This window comes from Artibeus jamaicensis, unplaced genomic scaffold (assembly GCF_021234435.1).
Source record: "Artibeus jamaicensis isolate MK-2021 breed Jamaican fruit bat unplaced genomic scaffold, CSHL_Jam_final contig_471, whole genome shotgun sequence".
In the NCBI taxonomy this organism is placed as follows: domain Eukaryota; kingdom Metazoa; phylum Chordata; class Mammalia; order Chiroptera; family Phyllostomidae; genus Artibeus; species Artibeus jamaicensis.
In genome coordinates, this window is record NW_026521850.1 from 2,268,307 (window position 1) to 2,289,837 (window position 21,531).

Sequence of the window (21,531 nt, forward strand, 5' to 3'; positions counted from 1 at the left end):
TGTGGTCCACTACAAAACTTAGCGCCTGAACGCATCTGAGTTTGCATGAATGTTTTGCTACATTTTCTGAGTTAAACCCTCATATTAAGATGTCAAGGTCAAGGTGGCAGACCCTCTGAAACCCCTGGGAGCACTGCCAGATAAAACACAGGACACCCCGTTACCTGAGAATTTCAGATAAAGAGCGCATTGTTTTTGTCTACGTGCGACCCCTATGAGATATGCAGTTAATGGGATATACTTAGACTTAAAAATGCAGCGCTGTTTATCTGAAATTCACATAACTGGGATTCCTGAATTCTCACTTGCTAAATCTGACGACTCTCTACCCCAGGCTGGGGGATGGGGAAGCTCCTGAGCAAGAGGCTAAGGCGGTGAGGGTGGGCTCTGGAGGGAAGCGTGTGGAGGCCAAGCCGGGGGCGGGGCCTGATGGGTGTGGGCGGGGCCATCGGCGTGTTCGCGCAGTCGAGGGTGGGGAGAGGCAATGCCTAGCGCACGGGGAGGCGGGACCTGAGGGCCCAGGGCGGGTCTGGAGGCGTGGTCCAGCGCCTGGGGCGGGGCCTGGTGCGCGTGTACCACGTGACGGCGGTTGCCAGGGTGAAGGGTCAGGAGAGCCCCGGCACTCCCAACATGGCGGCTGCCGGGGTTGTGGTGGCGGGGGTGGCCACGAGCAGCCCGGAATCCCCTGCAGGGACGGCAGTCCGAGCTCGGCGGCCGCCCTCGGGTCCGCCCGCGAGGCTGCCTCCGCTGCTCGTGCTGCTGGCGGCGGCGGCCGGGCCGGGTGCGGGCGGCGCGGCTCGGCTGTACCGTGCGGGCGAGGACGCTGTGTGGGTGCTGGACAGCGGCAGCGTGCGCGGGGCTACGACCAACAGCACGGCCGCGTGGCTGGTGCAGTTCTACTCCTCGTGGTGCGGCCACTGTATCGGCTACGCGCCCACCTGGCGGGCCCTGGCCAGGGACGTGCAAGGTGAGGCGCTCCCCACGCGGTACGTCGACGCCGGTCCGGCCCTCGCGGCCCCCGAGATTCATCCCCGGGCCCGCGGCATTCTCGCAGGCCCTTTTCCCTGCTCTGCAGAGGTGGCCTGCGCCCTGGGAACCCTAGATGCCCGCCCGCCCCCACCCGCACCGTGGGATCCTTCCAAGGGAAGCTGCTGTATCAAGCTGGAAAGACAAGAACCCTTCTCCCCCCAGCTCTCATTCCACAGTCGTCCCAGCTCTCCCTACATCTAGTATGAGCCTTGAAAAGCTTCACTAACTTCCCCGGCCTGTATCCTCAGTTTCCTGACTGATAGACCGTTCTCAGTCATTGCACCTCAGTGCCTAGAATCCCCTTCCTCCGAGGATCCGAGTTCCAACCCCGAGTGGCTTTCCCTTTAAATCCTTCTGGGCCGGGTTTCTAACCACATGGATACTGAAAGTGAGCCCCCAGCGTACATTCAAAGGCCTTCCAAGCATTTCATTGGGAGGTTCCTTGGTCACATACACGCAGCCTTTGGTGACTGCCATCCACCAAACTGGTGGTATCGCGCCTGCACTTCATTGTTGGCCGCCAGTGTGATCCTCCTGCCACCAGTGTGATTGTCCTGCGAAGTGTCAGTGCCCCGAGCCGGGTGGCGCAGGTCCTCTCTGAACCATGGAGTTGGAGCAGCCTCCTGCCCTCCTGCCCACCAGCCCGCCAGCTTTGAAACCGGATGTAGATTGCTCTGAAGTAGGAGCTGGTCCCAGCAAGAGTGAGGTTTGGCAGGACTCCCGCTGGTGTTGCCTAACCTGTAATTATGTGTTTCAGTGGGCGGGAGGGCAGCAAATTGTGGTGCTTCCTTCCTACCCTTGTTTTTAAGTCTTATATCCAACCCTGCTGTAATTTTCTCATACCTGAACTGATTCAGAACCTTTAAAGGAGTCGAAATAGTGTTTTGTTTTGATTAAGATGTTCTTTGTTTAGTTTCAGAGAGAGGGAAAGGGAGGGAGAAAGAGCCAGAGAGAAACATCGATGTGTGGGTGTGTCTCACATGCCTCTAACCAGGAACAGAACCTGCAACCCAGGTCAGGTACCCTGCCTGGGAATCAAACTGATGACCTTTCAGTTTGCTGGACAACACACAACCAACTGAGCCACACCAGCCAGGGCCAAAATAGTGTTTTTGTTCATCATTGTAAATGATTATCTTTAAGGGACATTCTCATCTTAGCTTGGAGTGTTGGGGCTTTTTAATTCTAAAGGGCTTGTTCTCTGAGCTAATGTTTAAGTACCCAGAGTTGTTCACTGGTCACAGCGGAGACCAGAGACTGAGAAGTGGACAGAGAATTCCTTAGGTTGGTTGATTTGGTTTTTTCCTTAAAGCCTTTGCCCTGAGAACAAACAGGTGCTTAACAATATGGATAAGTTTTGGGTTCTCATTAGTTATTCGGTGGCAGAACAGATACGGCAATTAAAATGCAGGGAGCCCTGGTAAGACCTTTGTCACCTGTTTATTGCATATTTTGACTTTTCAGCTTAGTGTGTGAAGTACAGAAATCGTAAAGTATGATTAAAATATTGCAAAGTATTCCGTGGTCGAGCCAGCACTTAAGGAGCTTGGAGTGTTGTCCCTGGAACCTGGAAGGCTGCTCGTGAAAGCAGACTGTCCAGTTTGTGCCAAGTGGCATGAGTGACCTCACTGTTAACTGAGGGAGGTCGTTCTGGGAGCGCGGACGCCGTCTGAGTCCAGGCCGGAAGCGCGAGGCCGAGACCAGAGGCAGGCACAGCAGGAAGTAGAAGACAGCTGCAGCCCAGAGGGCAAGGGAGGCGAGAGCTGGGTACGAAGTGAAGGGTCTTTGGGGGCCCGGCTGAGGGTCCCCAGCACCAAACCACTTCTGAGGCTGCCTGAGCACCAGCTCTGATTGGGGAGTGTCCCACTGTGGACTTATTAGGAACACAGGGGGTCAGCTCCAGCCCCTGGGGCCTTGGGGTGGTGGCTGGGGGGTGCTGAGCTTGGTGAGCATCAGCTCCCCTGCTGCACCCCCTGCCATCGCCTCCTCCCTGGCCGCCTCCGTGTGCTGAGAAGGAGCAGAAAGCCCAGAACGTGCATGGGGTGGGGCTTCTCCCCTGCTGGGCAGACCTCTCTGGTCACAGCCTAGGGACTGTGTTTTCCTGGATGCGGATTGAACTTGAACCCTTCACAGATGTAATAAATGCTTGTTCGGGTAAGAAGGTGGCTCGACAAGCAAAAGGTCTGCAGTTGGGTGTAGACAGCCGTGCCACGCCGGCCTCAGGCCTGTCACCACTCTGGTCCACTCCTCCTGTGGCTGGGCGCGGGGGTGGCCAGCACCCTTCCAAGGTAGCTCTGAAGTGCCTCTGTGTAGACCGGTCAATGTGGGGAGTGTCCCTTTGATGGTCACTGTGTCCCTGGGGTCTGTTCTCGCCCCAGCAGCTAGGGCAGGATGTCTGAGACTGGCCTTGGGGTTGGGGCGGGGGAGGGAGCTGGGACCTGCTGTGCACTCGCCACTGCCCATACCCATCCTCCCCGTTCACTCCGTAGCAGACGGTGGGACTGTGAAGTGCAAAGAGACGGGCACCCAGAGGTGGTCCCACAGCTGAGTGACACGCCTGCAGAGGACAGGGCGGGCACCCGACTTGCTGCCTCGTGGTGTCTGCCTCTGCCCCACCTCCCTCTGGGCTCTCCGTCACCTGGTCTGCACTGGGTGCCTGTGAGGCCACAGCCTTGGTGACAAGCTGGGGCACTCGGCGTCCCCCTGGCCCAGTGTAGGCCCCCCTGGGCTCGGAGGGGAGCAGCTCCATCACGCTGCACAAAGCCGCAGTGAGGGAGGCAGCGGGTTGTACCGGCTGCTGGCCCTGCCTCTGCTCTCAAGACGCGGGGCTTGTTCTTGAAAGCTTTTCCTGTCTGACCATGTTGCGGGGCTTCAGCTTTTAACTGTAGTCCCACCAGGGCCCTATGTGGCCTGAGTTTCACCTCGCTGGGGACCAGAGGACCAGCCCCGGCCACCAGCCCCGGGTGAGGCTACGAGAGCATGTCTGGGCTCCCCACAAGGGTGGCTTCCGGATAACTGCCCTGCGCTGCTCCCGCGCGCTGGTGCCGCGACCAGACGCAGGTGCGGCCCCCGCCCCTTCGAAAGCCCGTACTCAAGAGGCAGGTGCTGATGTAAAGGACAGGGGTTTTATTTGGGTGCTGGCCCCCTGGAAGCTGGGGGACTGGTCTCAAAGCCCACCTCGGGTCCCAGGTGGCCTGCTGGTTTATCTAGGGATCCGCGGGAATGGGGACCGAGGGATTCCTGGCAGCGCGCAGTGCCTCAGCCCTGCCCTCGGTGGTCTCAGTGTCACCTCCTGCGAGCGTCCCCCATAGGTTCGTTGCAGCACCGCAGAGTCACTGCTGACACCGGGACCAGGTGGTGAAGGAGGCGTTCCCCTGGTTCCACTGGCACTGGCCCGAGTCCTGGTGGCTGGGGCGGCCCTTGGTCAGGCAGGGGCTGCACACATCCCGGCGCACGTTGTGGCTTGAACTTGGAGCTCTTTCGGAAAGGCCTTTGCGCAGCTGGGAAGGGACTCACACCAGGAGAGGCTGCTCCGACCTCCGGCACCTGGACCATGGGTTTGGGAGCCCTGACCTCACCCTGAGGTTGCCTGAGGTTGGGGGAGCCGCACCTGGGCCCTGCGCCGCCGGGAAGACCCTGGGCTTATGTGTTCTCTGAGCCAGGGGCGGTGAAGCCATGCCGCCGTCTTCGCTGAGGCTTTCATACATGTTTTCATTAGAATTTGGCAAATAATAGTGAAAGGCTTTATCCTGTTGAATTAAGTGATGTGGTTATTTGGCAAGTAACTTGAAATAAATTCTAGTCTACTCCATTTGGAAGCCTACTTCAGGAGCATCGCTTTAAGCCCGTGGTACTAACAGGCTGGTGAGCAGAAGTGAGCACGAGCCGCGGCCACTGCCTGTGGTGTCCCCGGCGGGCGGGCACACTCGAGTGCAGCTGGGCGTGGCCTGAGTCATGAGGGCAGACGATCTGTCAGTTCCGAGTGGTGGTCCCCTTTGTGTGGTGGGGTGCAGACAGGTGGGACGGACAGGCGGAGGGGAGGGCCTGGGCTGAATGAGGCCACTACCCGAGGCGGACCTTTGAAACGGCTCCACTCGCACTGTGTTCAGGGAAAAAGAGTCTCTCTTTTGTGTTCCCTGAATGCACCCATCTGCCGGGACACTGGCCGTGACTGAGACGCTCCCCGTCTGTGTGCGGTGGCCTCGCAGAGGTGGCCTTCTCGCCAAGGCAGACTAAGGCCTGGTGAGTGTCGGTGTGCCCTTCACCGGGGCAGCCGCTCCATTCCGGGGCCAGTGTGTGTGCAATGGCAGTCGCCGGAGGACTCTTGGATTCTCAGGGGTCCAGGCAGCCAGGCCGGCTGCGTCCCGAGGGCTTGCCTCATCCTGAGGGCTTGCCTGCTGGGATCACCACGTGTCACCGAAGTCCCCAGTACTGGGTGCCACCCTGTGGTGGGCAGGGAAAGGCAGCAGATGCGGGCCTTTGTGACACGGGTGCGGGAAGAGCAGAGGGACGGGACGGGGACACGCCAGGGGCTGCCCCTGGCTGTCCAAGCTCCTGCCGCCTGCTGCACTGCCTGCGTGGAGCATTAGCCATCCCTCCCCGGGCCTGTGCTTCAGGAGGGGCCGAGACACTCTCCCCGCCCGCTGGAGTGGCCCTGGGGTGTGTGCCGGCAGTGCTGAGGCCCAAGTCTGGGGCCGCGGGCAGGGGGAGCACAGCTGTGTCCTTTCGCTGGACCCTTTCACGTCCACGTTGGCCGACTTCACACAGTCAGGAGGAAAGGGTGTGCGTTCTTAAGCAGAAGTGGTGCATGGGTGAAAAAAAACGGCAGTCACCAGACTGGGCATGCTCGGGAGTCTTCCTGTCCCTGTGCGCCCTGGGGCGGGGGCGTGGCTCTCCTTCTGGGCGTGTTTCCACGTGACTGCGAGGTTTCAGACCACGACAGAGCGCAGAGCGGATGCCCTGTACCTGGATTTCACCCACACTCCTGGCTTAGCCCGGCCCACAGTACAGGACAGGCAGCTGCAAGGAGTCACAGCTGTGGCAGAAGGTGAGCAGGACGCACCTGGTCCAGGAGTGGCCCAACCCCCAGGCCCATTGTCCTCGAAGGTCCCCACTGCTACTTTGTGTCTCTGCGGAGGCCACTCCATTGCCTCTTGGGTCCCCCTCCCCTAGGCAGGGCGGGGCACCAGGGAGAGTTTAGGAAGGGGCCCCGGGTGGCGGCATGGTCCACCTTAGTGTCCCGCAGAAAAGGAAAAGGCCTCTTAAAGGGACGCAGCACCAGTGGCCTTTGGAGGATGTCGGGGGCCCTTCCACTGAAACCAGGGACCGAGGGCACGAGCCAGCACTTTCTCCCCTGTGAGCAGCACACCCTGAGATCACCACGGGCCTGGCTACAGCCGTTGAAAATTGAGGCTTGCAGGTGTGTTCAGTGAGGGGAGGGGGGCAGCCAGGGCTCACCCAGTCCTGGTGGGAGCACACTCACCCCAAAGAGTCGGACACAGGTGTGGTGCAGGCACCCAGGTCTCCAGGCACCAGGGCCGGTGCAGCCAGCAGCGCCCAGCTGGTGGGAGAGCGCAGGGCGGGGCTTAGGCACAGGCAGTAGCAGGCCAGCCGTGTCCACCAGTCGCAACGGCAGCCCCACTGGGACTCGATTTAAACACACAATCCAAGCGAAAATGAGACACCTGGGAGCTCTGGGCCCGTGTCAGGCGGCTTGCTGGGTGGCGAGCCCTGGTTTGGGAGGCGCAGTGGGTGGGCACGGCCCGGCAGCTGCTGGCGGGGGTGGCAGTGGGGGTGGGCGGGCGTTGGGGTGGACGCCGACGCAGGGGCACACGGCTGCTGCGTCGTTGTCTCCGGTTCATTCGGATGCTGGGGGTTTTCTGTCATAGAAACTCCGAAGGTGGGAAAACACATGTGGGTTTAAGCCGCTCCTTTCTATTCCCAAGAACGGTGGCAGTACTCCCGGGCTGGTGGGAGGCATCGTGGGGAAGCACTGGAAACCGCCTCCTCGGTGGTGCTGGACCATCCCTGGTGGTGTCCAAACAGGTGGGGGCAGGGGCAGCTGTTACCAGCTGTGTCCATCAAGGAGGGGACCGCAGCCCTGCTGCTGTTCGAGCTTTGTCCATCTTCCCAGCTGGGCACAGCACCGTCTGGGCCTGAAAAGGCTGGCTGGGGTCGGGGCCGGCCAGCCCAGCGCCCGCCCGCCACACTGAAGGCCTCACCGCTTCTTTCCAGACTGGGCTGCCGCCATCCGAGTCGCCGCCCTGGACTGTGCGGAGGAGAGGAACCACGAGGTGTGCCAGGCCTATGACATCCACTACTACCCCAGCTTCCGGGTGAGCGCGCCTCCTGCCTGCACCCCGGCCGCCTGGGCCGCTTCTGGGCCCTTGGTGGGAACTTCTGTTTGCAGAGGGTCCCCATCTCGTCCCACCCGGTGGGACCGGACCCATCTCTGTGGGGTCCACACACGCCCGCCCTGCGGGTGGGGGCGGTCAGCTCTGCTGCCAGGTCTGGGTCTCACCGTCCAGTGCTCCCTCTACCCCCACACACGGCCATGTGCTGTGGCTGCTGTGTGCACCCCGGGTACCAGCCGGCCCGGGTGCCTGCATGACCCCCGGTGCGGCTCCCGGCCCGGACGCCCTGAGCTCACCATGTGGGCCCTAGACAGGCCCGTGTCCCACTAGGAAGCAGGGGTCCACAGATGTGAAAGGTGGGGAACCGTGTCTGTGGCGTGGGTGTGGCCACACACCTGCACAGCAGCATGTCTCCGAGGGAGCTTTGCCACCCTCCCCTGTCAGTCCCCTGCCCGGTGCCAAGTGGCCGCCCCCAGCTCCTGCCTGAGCCTCGTCCCTTGAATGTACTCCTGTTGGGTCGCGTGGTCGGCTGTGCGCACGGTGCCTCTCTCAGTACACAGGGTGCTGCTGACAGTCACCTGCACTGCTGTCCCCTCTGTCACTGCCCTTCGGGTGCTATGAGCATGTCCCCTGTCGTGTGGGCACCGGCCCAGGAGAGCCTCGCTGGGTGGGGGCTGCACTGGCACAGTCTCCGCTGCCCGGGGACAGTGACTGTGTGTGGCCCTGTGTCACACCGTCAGTGACACGCCTGCCCTGTGGTTTGCCTGTCCCCTCCCGGGTCGTCCGTTTCTGGACTCCAGAGCCCTCTGTGCGTTTGCCACGCTGCTCTCCCTTGGGCGTGTGGGTGGCGCCTCGCCGTTTGCACCTGTCTTCGCCGTTATTTTCCCGAGGAGGTTTCGGTTTTCATGGAAAGCTCTCTCTCCTGCTTGGAGATGTTCGTTTGTGCCTGTCGTCCTCCCCGAAGTCTGTGTGTCTGTGTGGCTCTAGCCCCGGCGTGTCGGGTCGTGTGCAAACCGGACTCCGGTGCCCACCACCCTCACGAGTCTGACGCGGGGCCGCGGCCACAGCTCTGCGGTGGGGAGGCGGGGAGCTGTTCTGCCGCTCACCTGCCCTGTGTTCTCCTCCCAGTACTTCAAGGCCTTCACGAGGGACTTCACGACCGGAGAGAACTTTAAAGGTGAGGGCGCGAGCCATGCTGCTCGCTCAGATGGGCCTCAGAGACCCGTCAGCGTGAACACGGCCTCAGAAGGCTGGGCGCCCCGCTGCCGGGCCGTCCCACCTGCCGGGCTGCCACCAGCCCGCCCTGCATGGTCCCAGCAGGAAGTTTTCATTTTGCGCTCTGCCTTCCAGGCAGGCAGTTAGGCCTTGTTTAAAAGTAAACGCAGTGGTTGGAAAGGCAGTGGGGAAGTCTACCGGTGAGTTTTAATGAACGAGCCCCCCTGGCAGCCAGTGTCCAGGTCAGGCCCCAGAGCGTGACCGGTCAGCCCACAGGGGACAGCGCACTCAGCAGAGGCCGTCCTGCCCACGGCGAACCTGGCGTGGGCAGTGGTGGCGTGGTGAGTCCAGCTTGGCGCGCTCTCTCTGCACGTGCGGCCTGCCAAGAGACCCCCGCCGCTGTCCGTGCAGCGCTCTGGTGGGGGTGGTGCAGTGCGGTGGGCACCCTGCGATGGTGGCTGTCCCCCAGGTCCCGACCGAGAGCTGCAGACAGTGAGACAGGCCATGGTCGACTTCCTGCAGAACCACACGGACACAAACTGGCCCCCTGCCTGCCCGGCGCTGGACCCCATTCGGTGGGTAGTTCTGTAAGAAGGGCATGTTGTGCCGTGAGTTTAATTCTGCGAAACGTAGACGTGCATTAAGCAGAGTGGGCCCTGGTGCCTGACGGCCGGCTCACCGTCCCTGAAAGCCGCTTTTTCCTCTGCAAAGGCCCAGTGACGTGCTGTCTCTCATCGACAAGCGGGACGGCGTCTGCGTGGCTGTCATATTCGAGAGCAGGGGCTCATACGTCGGACGAGAGGTACTCTGCTCCTCGTTCGGGCCCCTGGTGTGCTGGGCTCCGCTTGGGGCCTGGGGTGAGATTGCGGGTGGCTGGGGGAGCCTCTCCGAGAGCAGGACTGGCGCGGTGACAGGCGAGGCCTGTTGCTTGTGTGGGGCCCGGGGCCCACAGGGAAGCGGACCTGGGCCTGGATGTGGTTCTTGGCTCCCGTGCGCTGTGGCCACAGGTTTTCTCTTGTATTTTGAGCCCAACTTTCTTGCTAAATCCGAGGTTCTATAAAACATGTTTCTGTCCTGAGAGTTTGTTCTCTTGTCCCTGCGTGGGCCTGAAGCCTCTGCCCTCGGCAGTCTCAGGAAGGCCCTGGGGCCTGGCACCCGTGTGGGTGACAGGAGGCCCTGCGCCCCGCCATCGGGGAGCTCTGGGGACGCGGGCGGAGGCCAGGGCCATGTGGCTTTCCCAGGTGCGGGTGGCCCCAGAGGCAGGTGCCTGCTGTAGGGCACACGGCTGCGGGTGTCAGGGAAAGCCTGAGGGCGGGCAGTGGCCCGTACGCGCACGTGGCATTGACGGAGGTCGGCTTCCCGGAGGGCGTGCCGGCTCCGATGGCACGGCACAAGGTCACTGGCAGGCGTTCCTCTGACCCTTGGCGAGACCCAGGACCAGATGTGACGACAGTCTGGGTGTCGAGAAGACAGACACAGGTTTATTCCTGGCGTGGAGTTTCTAAGTCCCTCCTGCAAGCAGGCATCTCCGGCAGGTGTGGTACATCCTGGGGACGGCGCCAGCTGCAGGGAAGGTGACTCACACTCTCCGGCCCAGGTGACGCTGGACCTGATCCCCTACGAGAACATCGCCGTGAAGAGGGTGCTGGATGCTGAGCAGGCCTTTCTGGAGAAACTCGGCATCTCTTCTCTTCCTTCCTGTTACGTGATTCACCCAAATGGGTCGCACGGGTTAACTAACGTGTGAGTGCGGTTTGGCTTAAAGGCTGTTTGTGACACGTGGTGGTATCTGGGAGCCCTCAGGGTGGGAGCCCACCCTGGGCCTGACGTGGTCTGGGTCTTCCTCCTGATGAGCGGTGGGCGCAGGCAGCCCCGGGCTCCACCCTCTCACCACCCCCGCCTCTTGCCGCAGCCCCCAGAGACCACAAGGCTGGTGTTTGCCTCTGTGCAGGGGCCGGGGCAGGGGCAGCTGAGAGAGACCCAGCTGGGGAAAGGCTGGTAAAGGCCACAGATGAGAGAGAGGTGCCCCTCAGCTGGGCTCCCGCCCCTCAGCGGTGGGGAAGGCCGGCCCTGCTGCGTGGTCCACACACCGCCTGTGACCTGGAGACCCGGCCCTCCCGTCTCTACTTACTCAGCAGCTCTTGGTGGTCACCATGTGCCGGGGACATAGCAGTGAGAAGGCAGAACACATGTCCTGTCTTGAAGGGCTTCTCTTTCATCTTCTAGTTTACCTGGGGCACCAGGGCCCCCCTTTGCCACCCAGAAGCCTCAAACATCCCACAGTACCTGTGTTTCTGTTCTTAATGGAGACTCCGGAATTCAGGGGACTCAAGGCCACTATGGAGTTGGACTGTCCTGCCTCATGCTCTGCAGTTCAGCTTTTTGGGGTGCTCCGAGTGCCTGGGCCTGCTCCCTGGGGCGCTGGGCCCTGCACCAGAGGCCGCCGGGGCCTGTGTTTACCCGGCCGCTTTGGTGGACCCCTGAGCTACTAGAAGTGCCCAGCAACGGGCTTCACACACCCTCAGGGCATGTCCCACCCTGCCCACCAAAGGGGTCGCATGTGCAGCAGGCCCAGGGGTGCCAACCCAGGCCTGGGGTGGGGGCGGGACACCCTCCCCCGGGGGCGGGACGTTCCGCTGAACGTCTGTGTGTTACTAAGCGGACACTGGCAGATGCTCAGCCAGCTTCACAAACCGACCTAATGTCTCCACTGGACAGGAGAAAGTCGGTCTCGGCACTTACTATGGCTGGGACTCAGGCTTGGGTGGGTTTGTCTGTGTCCTGGGGGAGGGGCCTGATCTCAGCCTGGGGACTGAGGGACTTGGGGGGGGGACTGGGCAGCCGGAGCCAGGTCTTGCCTTGGCTCAGTCCCTGCCCACCCCCCGCTTTCTCGCAGTGCGAAGCCTCTCCGGTCATTTTTTTCCTCTTATTTGAAGTCATTGCCGAACGTGAGGAAAAAATCGCCTTTGTTCCCTGAAAAGCTGAGTGAAGCAGAGAATGAAGCTGAGGCTGTGGAGTGGAGGGAGTTTGACAGGCAAGCGTTACTCTTGCACGAGAGCTGCCCCGGGGGGGGGGGGGGGGCGGTGAGCACTCGAGGGAGGCCACAGCGTGGCGGGAGGGCGGTGGAGCTCCTTGGCTGGTGGCCCCCGTCCCCCAGGAAGCCCAGCAGCCATGGGTGGCTGCCGAGGAATCAGCTGTGTCCCCTTGGGCAGGGGGCTGGTGTACAATGCGGGGGTCGTGCTCACCTGGCCCTGCCGTGCCCACTCTCAGGTCGAGACTGTACACGGCGGACCTGGAGTCGGGGCTGCACTGCCTCCTGCGGGTGGAGCTGGCTGCCCGCAGCGCCCTGGCCGGGGCCGAGCTGAGGACGCTCACCGACTTCATCACCATCGTCGCCAAGGTGTGCAGGGTCTGTTCTGGGCTGGGGGCGCCACTCCCCGGGCCCAGGCTGTGTGTGTATGTCTCCTGGTCAGCTACACAGCTGACCCTGCTCAGGCCCCAGGACACAGCACACGTGGGGGCCCGGGCCGGGCCGGGTGTGGGTCAGAGGGCAGCTCTCTCCAGGGGCCTGTCTGAGGGGCACCTGCCCAGGTCAGGGGTAAGCGTGGTGGCCGTGGAGGGGCACGGGTCAGCGAGTGGCCTGAGCCGCCAGCTTGATGACGAGGGGCATGGGGGAAACGGGGCGGGCGGGCAGCTTCCTCAGGGAGGATGAAGGGGGTCTGCTGGGGGCCAGGACCTGTGTGGCGGGCCCTCCGTTTCAGAAGGTAGAACTATAGGGGCTCGAGGGTTTGCCAAACGTAGTTCCTGCCGAGAGCTCCTAGCTCCGGGACTGAAATCGAGGTCCAGTCGTTTTCCTGGCCCAGGGCAACTGGGGGGTCAGAGCAGTGGGGAGCGAAAGGCTACCACTCAGGTCCTTGGGGACGGACCTGAGCCCCTGTCCTCCTGCCCTGGCTGCTGCCCCAGAGGGGTTACAGCGCTGGGACCTGATGCTCATTATTACCCAAGAGATGAGGGGGCTTCACTGTGGAAGGCGTTCGCCTCGTGCATGGTCCCCAAGCAGTGATCCACGTCCAGCTCTCTGGGTGGGCTGCGTGAAGCGGGAGGACCGATATCTGAAGGAGTAGCGAGTCATCTGCGTGTTTGGGTGGGTGGAAGAGAGCCGTGCACAGGCCAGCACCATGACCCCACTGTGGGCTCGGGGCCCGAGCTTGGGGCGCCTGGGGAACGGCCTCGTCCCTTTGAGGAGGCGCCCCGCTCATCTGCCCGTCACGGGCTACGCGGCCTCTCTGTCGCTGCGTGGTTCTTGTGCACGCGGGGCGCACGTCTGAATCGTTTTTGTGCAGGTGCCTCAGACCTGAAATGAAACACTGGGGAGTAGGCCGCGGTGCCGGGCGCCCTGCATCGGAAATAGAAAGCTCTTCCGGGGCTGGCAGGGCGCTGCCCCGAGGCCCCTGCCTGGGGACCCACGTGGTGCCGCACACCTCCCCAAACAGTCTCTAAGTGCAGCCCTTCCCGCCCAGCTGTTCCCCGGCCGGCCGCCCGTCCGGAGGCTGTTGGAGATGCTGCAGGAGTGGCTGGCCAGCCTGCCCCTGGACAGGGTCCCCTACAACGCTGTCCTCGACCTGGTCGACAACAAGATGCGGGTGAGCCCCTCCCTCCCAGGGCCCCTGTGGCTGCTCTGTCCTCTCTCCTAGCCTGGTGCAGACAGGTACCTTCACACCACCACGTGGGCGGCTCTTCCTGCCCCGTTTCCATGGTTACTGCACTCGCTCCCCCCTCTGCCTCTGGTGCTGTCTGCCTGCTGCTGAGCCCTCAGTTCGAGGACAGTCAGCGACAGCGAGCCCCGCACAGGCAGTGGCAGTTTCTCCAGCGTGTGGCACCGGGGCTTTTTGTTGTTAGTGTAAGTTTGGAGGGAACTCCGAGTTCTCCGCCTGAGGATGAGCAGAAGTGCTGTGCTGAGCGAGAGTGTGGGGACCCCCCCCCCCCGCTGCCCTCAGTCGGACCAGGCGCCCAGGGCCGTCCTCGCCAGGCCGTGGCCAGCACACCCCCGAGTGAGCCTGTCGGAGTTCTCAGAATCTGGATAAACGTCTCCAAGCATGACTGCCACTGGTCAGAGAACATTCACCAGCTGTTTTGAATTACGTCCTTTCGGTTACCTCTTGGTCTTTCCTTTCTTTTCCCAGATTTCTGGAATATTCCTTAGCAGTCAGATAAGGTGGGTGGGATGCCAAGGAAGCCGCCCGGAGTTGAGGGGCTACACGTGCTCCCTCTGGAAGTTGTTCCACACCCTGACCGTCCAGGCCGGGGCCCACCCAGAAGCACTGGACGGCACAGGTAAGTGTCCCCGCTCGGCCGGGCACTGTCGGCCCCCCCGACTCCGTGCTGGGACCTGCCAGGTGCTGCCAGAGGCTCGGCAGAGGCTGGTTCTGCTGTGTGTCCTTGGTGCCCTGGGGTCCCCTGCTGCCCGGATGGAGGGAACGCCTTCTCAGGCATCTGCCCGGACCCCACATGGCCCCGACGGTGGAGCCCGTGTTCCTGTGCACGTGTCTGGCCGGCCTGTGGGGGCTCAGGCGTGGGAGGGCGGGGCCCAGATCGCCCATGTGAGTGCTCTGCTTTTGCTTTAAGAGAACATGGGGACAAGTGGACACACACGGGGAGGTGTCTGCCTCTCGTTGCGGGACGAGTCACCCTGACCCTGAGCAGCTCGGGACACCACACTCTCACCACCTCCCAGCGTCTCGTGGCCGAGCTGGGCCTTCCAATTGGGCGGAATGTGAGTCGGGGCCTGAGTCCCACTGAAGGCTCAGCCAGTCGGGGACCACCTCCCGGACTCGCTCTCAGCTGGTGGCAGCAGTCACGTCCTTGTCAGCTGTGCTCACCGCAGGTCCTCTCCCCAGGCCACTGCCTTCACCACACTGGCTGCATCAGGGTGGCAGCCAGAGAGGATGCCCTCCGAGGTGTGACGCCCGCCAGTCGCGTGTGCTCTGGTTCCTTGGAGGCACCGTGGGCCCAGCCTGCTCTCGAGGGGGGACCACGAGCCATCTCAGAGGCTGCCTGCCGCAGGCAGGGAAACAACCAGAATCTGAGAGTCGGGTTTCACCCTCTCTGCCACTGGGATGGCTGACTCAGCATTGTAGTCTTTGTCCCACCCGAGACACCCGCTGTGGGCAGTGTCCTATGGCTGTGGGCAGCACGGGACAGCCGTGAGGTCCACTGGTGTTCACGTTAGGTCAGAAGTGGGTCTGGACCCCACAGCCTGGTGTTCTTGCCGGGGAGACTGCAAATCCCTTCGCATCGTCTTGTGCCGCTTAACAAACCGGCCCACAGTGCCGGGGGTTAAAACGGCCTCCGTTCGGTGCGCTCACACTCCCGGGGCCTGGCAGTCCGGGGACTCCGCTCTGGGACGCGCGGGGGCCGGCCTGGGCGCAGCAGACGCAAGTCCCGCAGGGCAGTCTGTCACTCCCCGCACTCGGGCGGGGCTCTCAGGCCATGTCTGGGCCCCTGCCTCACGTCCACCACACTCTGTGGTCAGCTAGGTCTCGTCCAGCCAGATGCCACGGAGGAGGTGGAGTCACACACAGCGGACGTGTAGCAGTCTTCAGAAACTTCTGCCACCCCAGCTCTCCTCCAGCTAACGCTGGAGTTCTCTTCAAGTCTCGTGGGAGCAGAGATGGGCTTTCAGACCGTAGACTGTTAAGAATCACACAGAAAAAAGAGCAGCGGGATTTTTAGGAGAATCCTCAGAGCTCCCGGACCAAAGGTGAAATCAGAGGCCACCAGGCCTAGGACCCACTCCTGGACCAAGAGTGCAGCCCTAGAAGGAGGCACATGTCCCGGACCCCCCATCCCCACCCCCCAGCAGGAAGCACACTTTGAAGGCAGCAGGGTGAGAGCCAGGGCCACTCCTTCCCAGGAGGCCCCGCAGAAACGGCACCAAGCTGAGGCTGGGGTCACGAGGACGGCAGATGGCGGGGTTCACAGATGCTGTCTCGCCTGGTGGCGGCACCGGCACCAATCACAGCAACACCAGGAGCGCGTCCCGTGCCCCAGAACTGGGTCAGACGGAGACGCCGGATTATGTCTTGGGAGGTTTTTCCTCTCCTTCCTCCACATTTAAACCCCATCGACTAAAAGCCCCCACACCCCCTAATCCCCCACAGGTAGAGCTCTGTGGTTCTTGGCCACTTTAAAGATTAGGGGGGTCGAGTGTGCAGTGCTCTGCTGGGGAGCAAGGAGGATTACACGGCGACGTTCAGCAGATGTCGGCCCAGGGGCTGCTGGCTGCTGGTGCAGGCAGCAGGGTAGGGGCCCAGTCCCGAGTGTGTGCACGGGGCCGGTTTCACTGTGGGCTCCACCTGGCTGCCCTGGAAACACTCTGCCTGGGAGAAGTCCGCTCAGCTCACACCTGCTCTGAGGGAAATGAGCGGGCGGCCCAGGCCAGGGGCAGACGCAGACCCGGCCCCGGGGCCCAGGAGTGTGGCCCGCGGCCAGCAGCTCAGCGCAGGCCCCAGGGCCACACCGACCTGTGCAGAGGCCCCTCACCCCAACTAAGACGGATTGAGCCTCCGAAGCATGTCTTTTATTGCCGACATTTAATCTGTTCTAATCTCACGGTCTCGTATCTGTATACTCAATCCCCCGTATTAGTTGTCTGGAGGGGCCCGAGCTGCCCTTGGTCTTCCCAGGGTCCCCATGTCAGCTCCATGCTGGCCGCTGCCTCCCAAGTCAACACGGTGGCACTCCCGACACTGCTCACTTGGGGGCTGAGAGGGCCTGGGGGTCCCCAATCGGAGAAGTGTCCCCTCTTCCAGGAAGAATGCAGGTCCGGCTGCTCCTCCCACGAGCCCAGAGGCACAAACTAAGGCTGTGTTCACGCTTGGGCTTGTGTTTCACGAGGATTTCAAAACAAAACAACCGGACAGCTTCTGTCGCCCCGGTACCAGCCTTTGGGGGCCCAAGAGAAACCGCACAGGGCTCCGACCTGCAGAGGAGCCCTGGTTCCCTGGGCCCTGGGGCCTAAGCCCCAGCAGAAGGTGCAGCGTGGTCCCTGAGGGTCCTCAGAGTCGAGGCACGCGAGCCAGCAGCCCCGGGTAGTAGGCATTGGGAAGGCGCAGGGTCCTTCCCACATCTGTTCACACATGCAGCACATCCCAGTCCACGTGAGGCTCTCAGCCCCTTCCTGGCTCCCAAAGGCCCCAGCCCTGTGGCTCTAGTGGACACAGACAGCTCTGTCTCGTCCCCGCAGTGCCCACAGTGCTCCCTCCCTCGGCAGGTTTTGAAGGCGACCCCCAGGCCGTGCTGCAGACCATCAGGAGGTACGTCCGCACCTTCTTTGGGTGCAAGGAATGCGGGGAGCATTTTGAGCAGATGGCCAAAGAGTCCATGGGTTCTGTGAAGACCTTGGACCAAGCAATTCTCTGGCTGTGGGAGAAGCACAACCTTGTCAACAGCCGCCTGGCAGGTGAGCAGAATCTGTGCTGTCCGGCCTGCGCCTCAATGCAGGGCTGGCGCCTGTCCGGGTGAGGCCCGTGGCGGCAGGGATGGCAGTGCCACGAGGGCATCAACGGCCCTGGCCTTCGTGCCCTGCTGCCTGCCCCCTGGCCCCGTGCCAGCTCCGTGATGGCTTGTTGTGGGAGCTGTCAAAAGCTGCAGTCAGTCCCAGGGCTCCGGTGTCCCTGTTTCCAGGCAGCTCACTCCCTGGGGCTCTGGGCCACATGGGGACCCCGGGAAGGTTGGTGGTGGGAGGGCTGGGTTATCATTAATTTTCAGGAAGGAGTTTTAGCGTCATTAAAATCTGAGCTCAGATGATCGACCGAGCCCCTGAACGTGGCTTTGTTTAAAAAACTAAATGGGGGCCCATGTATTTTCTCTGACTTAAGTAATTCAAACTGTTTTAAATCAGTGGCGGATTAAAATTAGGCTTAAAAATAATTCCACTGAGAAATAAGTCTTAATAGAGATGAACAGAAAATGTCACTAAACTGCTGGTTTTCAGTTAATCCGCTGTGTTGTAAACACACATTACAACCGAAGCACTAAAGAAAATTGGTTTTTCTCTCCGCTCCAAGCTGCCTGCTGCAGCCCCACTCACGTGGCCACAGCCTGTCCTGCGTCTGCTGGGTCTGCCCATCGCCAGCAGTGCAGGTTAAAGCGCTTCCCTCAGGGCCCCGGTACAGACACCCACGGGGCCCCTTGTCCACCTCTGGGTGTCAGGCCTCTCCCTGCATCTGGCCACCCCGCCACCCACACTCCCCGCAGTTGGCCTGCAGCACGAAGCTCTGGAGCGAGCGGACAAGCTCCCACCGGACCCGCAGAGCAGGCTTCACAGACCCTTATCAAAGGGGTTCCCGGGAGGGGGCCCACAGGAGCCCCTGTGCTTGCAGTGCTGTGGAGACTCCAGGGTACCGAGGGTCCCGGTTATTGTGTGTGGCAGGCAGAGGTGAGGCACCCAGGGCTGGCAGCCTCAAGGTCAAAGGCTCAGAAGTGAGGACTGGGCAGGGACCTTTGGGAAGCATGTAGCTGGGAGGCTGGGAACAGACTCTGGCCAGGTGAGTGGCACTGCTCTGTGGCCACCAGGCCCCTGGAGGGTGTGAGGGAGGGAGCAGTGCCGACAGAGGGCGCTCTGGGGACACAGGCTGCGGCCTGTGCGGGAGAGGTGGGGCTGAGGGGAGCAGGCGACCCCGTGGGGGAACTTGCTCTCGGGGAGCCTCTCCACTGTCCCGTCCCCCCCACTCCCAGGCCACCTGAGCGAGGACCCCAGGTTCCCGAAGGTCCCATGGCCCACTCCGGACCTCTGCCCAGCCTGCCACGAGGAGTCGCGGGGCCTGGACCGCTGGGACGAGGGCCAGGTGCTCCTTTTCCTGAAGCGGCACTACGGCAGCAGCAACCTTGTCCACACACACGCCGCAGCCCTGGGTGGCGAGGGCGCGGCTGAGGGGCAGGGGCTCGGCCATGGGGACCCCAGGGCCCAGAGCCTGCACGCCCCCCACGTGCTGCCCCCCTCGCCTGGCCTGTCGGAGCGGGCACGCCTGGGAGTGGCCGGGGCTGCAGGCCGCCGGGAAGTGGAGGCGGCTGCGCCCTTCCTGGGGATGGGCTTCTCCAGCCTGGACATGAGCCTCTGCGTCCTGCTGTACGTGGCCTCCTCCCTGTTCCTGATGCTCATGTTCTTCTTCTTCCGTGTGCGGGTCAGACGCTGGAAGGTCCGGCACCACCACCCAGCGGTATAGCTGCACAGGGCTGGGGGCACTCGTGGACACAGCCCCCATGCCTGCAGCGGTGACGTTTCTGATCAGGGATGTAGACACATGGTGGACCTGCTCATGGCCCAAGACAGCCCTGCACTGGAGCCGGGTGGGGGTGTCTGCACTCCTGGCCTGCTCAGCCGACGCCTGGGACAGAAGATGGCAAAACGATGTCTGTGTTTTCCCCCTTCTAGGCCTAGACGTGGGTGGGGTGTCCCTTGTGTGGCGCCTCCTCTCACCTCAAGTTTGCAAGACTCCACATCTGTCTGCCCTGCAAGGCCTTGTTCTGGGACTTGGAGAAAACCCCACCCTCCCCCCACAGGGAGTCAAAAGGCGACCAGAGGCAGTCGCAGGGCTGCAGGAAGAGCCCCCTGCCTGGCGGCAGAGCTGTGCTTGGAAGGAGGGGTGGTTCCCTGGCTACCTCCTCAGGGACAGTGCCTTTGCCCTTCTCTGTGTTACTCTGGTGAGGAGAGAGAACTCACTGAGTGAAGGCCACCCCAGCCTGGCCGTCGTCCCTGGGCAGTTCCCGCCACCGCCCCTGATGGTCCGGCCCTGCAGTTCACCGGAAGACCTGAGCCGGAGGATCAGGGCAACCTGGAGCACACTGGTGCCCCCAGGCTAAACTGTGTTTGCCTGAAGCAGTTTTCACCAAAGGGTCGGCGCAGGGCCTGTCCCGGGCTTGGTGGCTAATTGCTTACCATTTACTAACTTTAGGACATTATTTGTAAAACCCAAAACATTCGGAGGTAACAAGACAAATTCTGCTGGGGGCGTTGCCTGGGAGACCCTGTGCGGAAGCTCAGCGGTATCTGCGAGTGCGTGCGCATGCGCGTCACTTTCTCCGCTCCTGTTCGGCTCCTGTGCTCTTCACACGGGACAGCGAGGCTGTGTTTGTGAGATGGCCATCATGCCGATGTCACTGCTGCAGCCTGGGGATCTGACATCTCCAGCATGCATTAGCTTGGTGTCCCCCCTGGGGGGGGCGGGGCCTGCCACCTGAGCCTGCCCATCACTCCTGTTTTAAAGCCCCTGGGCTTGTCCTTGTGGTTTGTCGTGTGCCTGGGTTGTTGACTCCGTGGTGTTCCTTTTCCACTTGAAGCCCCGCAGGTTTGCGTGAGTTGGAGGGAAATACTTAGAACCATTCATTCAGCTGTCCTTGGTTCATGTCCAATGTCTCCCTTCCCAAAGTTTTTCCAGGCCGTGTGCCCTGTCCTAGGTCGCAGCCGGGCGGACAGGCAGTGTCAGCTTGCAGACATTAAAGGTCATCATAGTGCTGCAGGTGGAGGTCTTCGCTCTGAGGGACACGCGCACAACACGCGGAGGGTCCTGGTTTTCAGCAGACGGTTCGTAGGGAGGCCCTGTGCCAAGGCGGCCGTGGCCGCGCGTCTCACGTGCAAGTGTGCGCGATCTTGCACGCCTCGTGTGGCCCGCTCAGCGCCGGATGCTGTGCTTAGGAGAGTCTCCTTTAGGTTTATTTTCTAAAGTTGTAAATATTGAGACAATGAATATAAGTTCGGAAACTTAAATGTATTTATTTTTAATGGAAGAATTTTGATTAAAAAGCCAATTGGTGTGGAATGTCACTGAAATTTCTTACTTGCAAGGGAAGCGAACATTTTGTATTTAAGTAAACAAATGTGCACATTTTGAAATAAATCTGACGTTTGAAATAGCTGTAGTTCTTTTGCGACGTGAACCAGCAGAGACAGTGAGGGTGGCAAGCCCCACACACCTGAAGCTCCTACTGAGGTAGAGACTTACGGGAGATGGCCCCAGGGTCTGGGGGAGAGTGATCTCACACCCAGCAGTGACCTCGGGTGGGGAAATGCACAGGGGCACCCTGCTCCAGGGAACCCCTCAGGCCCCGAAGTCCTAGCCGCTGACCACTCAGGCCGGACGTCAGCTTGTACTGGACATGGCCTTCCCGGCACCGCCGCCACAGAGCCCAAACTCCCCAGGAGGTAGGTCTTGGTAGTCCTGTGTGTGGCTGTGGATTCTGTGGGTTCCTGTCCCCAGCTGACTGTGTGGGGACTGGGAGGTAAGCCCCTCCCCCGGAGGCAATGGGTGGAGATGCTGGCCACCAGCGTGGGTCCGAGTGATGCTGGTGTGGGCATAGGCGCACCCTCAGTGGCCCTCGTTCAGGCCCAGGGTTCATAGAGATCTCTGCCCCTGAGTCTTGAGTAGATTCTGTCTGGGGGCACCCCAGGTGCCCTCCCCCACAACACACTGCCCTGGGGGAGTGGAGGTGGGGCAGTGGCCTGAGATACAAGCAAAGTTGAGAGTTCAGGAGGTTGTAAATGCAGAAAGTTCCTCAGGCTAGTAGCAACAGTTGGCCACCTCTGAGCCAGACCTGGAGCCGGAGCCTGGCGGGGGCCTGGGCTGGAGGCGGAAGGAGCTGGAGGGGCTGTCCCCACCTGCGGCCTGGTAGGCCGCCTTCCAGAAGGCTGCGCAGGATCAGCGGGGTGGAGCACCCGCTTACAGCGAATCCCCTGCCTGGTGGCGGGGAAGGCGGGCGGAGAAACAGGGGACCGGGGGGGAGGTGGGCGGGGGGAAAGGCGGGGAGGCGGGCCAGGGCACGGCTGGTGGCGGGGTGGTGGGGGACTGGCGGAGAGACGGGGAGCTGGAGAGATACGAAGCGGACGGCCACGGGAGAGCCTCCTTCAGCACCGCGGACAGCGCCCATACCCCGCAGT

The 21,531-nt window shown here is 62.0% G+C and overlaps 1 protein-coding gene across 2 annotated transcripts; it reads left to right on the forward strand.

Annotated features, from left to right (window-relative positions):
• The first annotated feature begins 592 nt into the window (after positions 1–592).
• Positions 593–20,508, forward strand: QSOX2 (quiescin sulfhydryl oxidase 2). Of its 2 annotated transcripts, XM_053667778.1 has the most exons (13): positions 599–967; positions 7,264–7,364; positions 8,511–8,559; positions 9,067–9,172; positions 9,309–9,399; positions 10,195–10,340; positions 11,494–11,631; positions 11,868–11,997; positions 13,118–13,240; positions 13,781–13,931; positions 16,870–17,058; positions 18,031–18,145; positions 18,336–18,422. In XM_053667778.1, the coding sequence occupies exons 1-12, from the start codon at positions 631–633 to the stop codon at positions 18,114–18,116; spliced, it is 1,647 nt and encodes a 548-aa protein (XP_053523753.1). In that variant the 5' UTR covers positions 599–630; the 3' UTR covers positions 18,117–18,145; positions 18,336–18,422. The 2 variants fall into 2 exon arrangements, with proteins under 2 accessions (XP_036983588.2, XP_053523753.1); XM_037127693.2 differs by lacking the exon at positions 18,031–18,145 and having other exon boundaries at positions 593–967; positions 18,336–20,508.
• Positions 20,509–21,531: the final 1,023 nt, after the last annotated feature.

What these genes read in the sequence shown, in the direction of transcription:
- QSOX2 (XM_037127693.2), top strand. Translation starts at nt 631, where the DNA reads ATGGCGGCTGCCGGGGTTGTGGTGGCGGGGGTGGCCACGAGCAGCCCG. An exon ending in GACCGGAGAGAACTTTAAAG is followed by an intron (nt 8,560 to 9,066) that starts GTGAGGGCGCGA and finishes GCTGTCCCCCAG; the next exon opens with GTCCCGACCGAGAGCTGCAG. An exon ending in GAGTGGAGGGAGTTTGACAG is followed by an intron (nt 11,632 to 11,867) that starts GCAAGCGTTACT and finishes GCCCACTCTCAG; the next exon opens with GTCGAGACTGTACACGGCGG.